Source organism: Camelina sativa, chromosome 4 (assembly GCF_000633955.1).
Source record: "Camelina sativa cultivar DH55 chromosome 4, Cs, whole genome shotgun sequence".
Lineage (NCBI taxonomy): Eukaryota > Viridiplantae > Streptophyta > Magnoliopsida > Brassicales > Brassicaceae > Camelina > Camelina sativa.
In genome coordinates, this window is record NC_025688.1 from 30,015,403 (window position 1) to 30,019,483 (window position 4,081).

A 4,081-nucleotide genomic window follows, 5' to 3' on the forward strand; every position below is an offset into this window, starting at 1 on the left:
TTTTTTTTTTTTTTTTTTTTTTTGTCTCTCTACTCTACTGAGTACTGATACTCCATACTAGGAAACTATTCAATTTTGCGTAATGTGGGTGATTCACTTGGCTAACCTGATAACTTGTTAAAAGTATTCAACTCCTCAGTCCTGAGGAGGTTTCAGTTTTGCTCCTCTGTGTTTGCTTCCATGGTCTTATAAAAAATTCCTCAGAATGTAGTTTTGTTTTATGCTCTGTTGTAGAAAAAGCTAGCTTTCTCATTTCTCTTCTTGCTTTGGCCACACACTTTCCAATTTTTCTTATAATACAGTTTTTGCTTTTTGCTTGCATTGTTCTAGGTTGAAGCAACTGTTAGAGCTACAGGCCAGTATCCAGAACGTTTTGGTGAACTCCCTTGCCAGGTAACCCTCTCACGTTCCCATTTTTTAATGTCCAACTCATGACATGAAAACAAGCTTGTTTAGTTATATTATTGATCGCTTTTTATGTTTGCCAGTTTTATTTGAAAACTGGAACCTGTAAATTTGGGGCGTCATGCAAATTCCACCATCCAAAGAACGCAGGTGGATCCATGAGCCACGTTCCACTTAATATTTATGGATACCCTGTGCGAGAGGTAAGCTTTGTTTTGTTTCCCTCTTTCACTTACAAACCTAATAATTAAGGGTCGTGTCGCGTCGTGTCGTGTCGAGTCGAGTTTGCATCATCTTTCAATACCCTGTTTGTAGGGTGAGAACGAATGCTCCTACTATTTGAAAACGGGGCAATGCAAATTTGGTATAACCTGTAAATTTCATCATCCTCAGCCTGCTGGTACAACTGTCCCACCACCACCACCACCGCCACCAGCATCTGCACCTCAGTTTTATCCATCGGTGCAGTCACTTATGCCTGACCAGTACGGAGGTCCATCCTCTAGCTTGAGAGTTGCAAGAACTCTTCTTCCCGGTTCTTATATGCAAGGCGCCTATGGTCCAATGTTACTCACTCCAGGGGTCGTTCCTATTCCAGGCTGGAGTCCTTACTCGGTAAACCTTTTATATCGTTATATCATCACTACCTTTGCATATTTACACAGTCTCTCTCTCTCTTTCTGTGTCTCACTTTTAGTTATGGTTCAGGCACCTGTGAGCCCTGCTCTATCTCCTGGTGCGCAGCACGCTGTTGGGGCAACTTCTTTATATGGAGTTACACAGCTCTCTTCCACCAGTCCTTCGCTTCCCGGGGTTTATCCATCTCTGTCATCTCCTACAGGTGTCATACAGAAAGAACAAGCCGCCTTCCCAGAGAGACCCGGTGAACCAGAGTGCCAATACTATTTGAAAACAGGAGATTGTAAGTTTGGAACATCTTGTAAGTTTCATCATCCTCGAGATCGGGTTCCACCAAGAGCTAACTGCATCCTCAGCCCCATTGGTCTTCCTCTACGCCCGGTATGCTCTTCTCTCTAAATCGTTAAAGTTGTTGCTTGCTGAATAGCGTATCGATGGGGTTGATCATTAGTAACATTGATCTCTAAAATCCGTTTGTATCTTGGGTTGGGAAACAGGGTGTGCAACGGTGTACTTTCTACGTACAAAACGGCTTCTGCAAGTTTGGATCAACATGTAAATTTGATCATCCAATGGGAACCATCAGATACAATCCTTCTGCATCCTCTCTAGCTGATGCACCGGTGGCTCCTTACCCAGTGAGCTCTCTCTTGGGTGCTCTCGCAGCCGCGCCTTCTTCTTCATCGACAGAGCTCATAACAGGCGGTGCAAAAGATCCGTACTTGACAGGTTTGCCTACTTCAAGAAGCACATCAAGCATCTCGGCAGGCTTGATATTCTCACAGAGCGGCGGCTCAATTCCATTCTCTGACCTGCAACTCTCGAGCCAGACTTCTCTTCCTCTAACAGGTAGCAGAATTACAAGACAAGGACGAGAAATTCGTCGATCCTTTTGAAATGATAAGCGCAGAAGAGGGTACGCATACGCAGTCCTCTTGCAATTCTTAATCTAAATCATTATTATATAGAAGCATGTGATGTGAATTTCTATATATTATATATAGTCCCCCGTACCTTATTAAAAAAAAAAAAGCCTATTTGAGTAGAAGACCTGAGTGAGAATCACATATATAAGAGGAAATCTATATGTGCATATATCAAAGACAGGAAAAAAGGCTTCTTCTTTTTTTGTTTGTTTGTTTGTATGTATAATGTTTGTATAGAGACAGACAAGGTTTCTTTGTCTTGTCCGTACTTCTACTCCAGACCCATTGCGGCTGAATCCAAAAAAAAAAAAAAAAAAAAAAAAAAAAAAAAAAAAAAAAAAAAAAANCTCTTCTTCATTTTTAGATTTTTTTTGTTTTCCTTTGCTCTGCCATGGTTAACTTATCTCGTTAAGGTTTTTGTTCTTCTTATTGCAGTCGAAATTGAGTGTTGTTAATTTGTTATGATACTGCTTCACACATTAGATATTGTAATTGGTGAGGGAACAATCTACATTATAAGGCTAATCTTGAAGGAAGGTTTGTTGACACCATATCTTGTTTTTATTTATATTTTACTTTTCCTATTTAAAAATATGAGGGGAAGCACACTAATCCTAGAATCGATCATAGCATTGGGAAAGTGGCAATGAAAAGAGATGAGAGAAATGATGAGAATGGGTTCAAGAATTTTAAATTAAGGACAAGGAAGTAGTAAGTAGTAATCTTTAGAGAAAACCCTACCTGCGAAAGAAACCATCATTCACAATTTAATTTGCTTAGCCATCATTTGCTGTTATTTCCCACCCCACTTCTTGCCTCTCTCTCACACACACTTTTCTTTTTGTCAATTGTGAGTGTTTCAAACACACAAAGTTGCTATCTAATTTCATTTGCATGGTCCTCCACCCATTTCAAGTTTGCAGGATGATTTATTTGTATCGCAGAGGTCACAAGAATAAGAACAAAAAAGATTCCTTGTTGTGGGTAGATCAACCAAGTGGACACATCACTTAATGCGAAAACTTCCTCTTTATGATGTGGTTTTGAATTTGAGTTCCTAAAAGACGAAATTGTGTAATCTGTTTGTGATACATTTTGATTAAAACATTTTGTTAATTCAGCAAGAAGGAAACACACATATTAACCAAATTTTAACTTTACTGAAGAAGATATTATTTTAATGAATCTCGTATTACATACACATTATGATTTTTTAGCAGGTTAGGCGAACATTTTTTTTTTTTTTTTTCTGTTACTTTATCTACTGATACATTTATTTTTTCTGGGTTTGAAAAAACAAAAAAGAAAACATCGAAGTATGATTACAACCCCCAAAAGCAATGCAACCCATTCACATTTCCTGCAATTTATTGTTTGATATATAAATACATATACACCGTGTAAAAGAAAAAGACACGATAAGAAACTTTTTAAACTTTTTCACCGAAAAGCAGAAGTAATAAACAGCACACTTAATTGACTTTTTAACGCTAATGAACATAAATGAATTGCTTTTCAATCAGTACTGTGCATAATAAAAAGTGAAACATAGACAACTTGAGTCACATAGATTGCACTAATATAATCTCTATATACAAAACGATTAGCAAACTAAATAAATTGCAATCTTTAGAAAAAAAAGAAGTCGAAATGTTAAAACCACCACCTGGGCTATAATTGAATGAATGGAAAATCTGATATGTGACTGTGAGATGAGATCATGGATGTACTCATATGTAGTAGCAGTCTTTACAGTCACTACCTATAGCAAGCGAGATTAGTGTCCTAATTCCCGGAGAATAAAGTTGTATTCACCTAATTTTTTTAAATAAAAATGATGTGCATATATATATTTAAACAAGTAACCTGATTAATTTTTAATAAGAAAGTCATGATTGCGCTCTAATTCTGCATGAATTCAAGTGTTTTTTATTTTATTTTAATTCACTCCTCTGCACAATCTTTCATGGAGTACTACTTACTAGTATTTGAAAGGCAAAGAGAGACAGAGACAGAGACAGAGAGCATTTGCAGCCGACAGTAAGGAACATATTTGCAGGTCTTCTTGGCAATAACATCGGATTGCTAAAAAAAAAAAAAAAAAAAAAAAA

The 4,081-nt window shown here is 37.3% G+C and overlaps 2 protein-coding genes across 3 annotated transcripts in view; both read left to right on the plus strand.

The window, feature by feature from the left end:
• On the plus strand, positions 286-2,270 carry LOC104784464 (zinc finger CCCH domain-containing protein 32). 2 transcript variants are annotated; one of them, XM_019245136.1, is made up of 5 exons: positions 286-393; positions 489-608; positions 721-1,020; positions 1,114-1,425; positions 1,542-2,270. In XM_019245136.1, exons 2-5 carry the CDS (start codon positions 564-566, stop codon positions 1,938-1,940), a joined length of 1,056 nt encoding a protein of 351 aa, XP_019100681.1. In that variant the 5' UTR covers positions 286-393; positions 489-563; the 3' UTR covers positions 1,941-2,270. The 2 variants fall into 2 exon arrangements, with proteins under 2 accessions (XP_019100681.1, XP_019100682.1); XM_019245137.1 differs by having other exon boundaries at positions 799-1,020.
• The window catches only part of LOC104793775 (BTB/POZ domain-containing protein SETH6), a gene marked incomplete in the record, with an annotated part of 3,081 nt that continues 2,860 nt past the window's right edge, over positions 3,861-4,081 (plus strand). The window contains 1 exon segment of the mRNA XM_019245138.1: positions 3,861-4,029.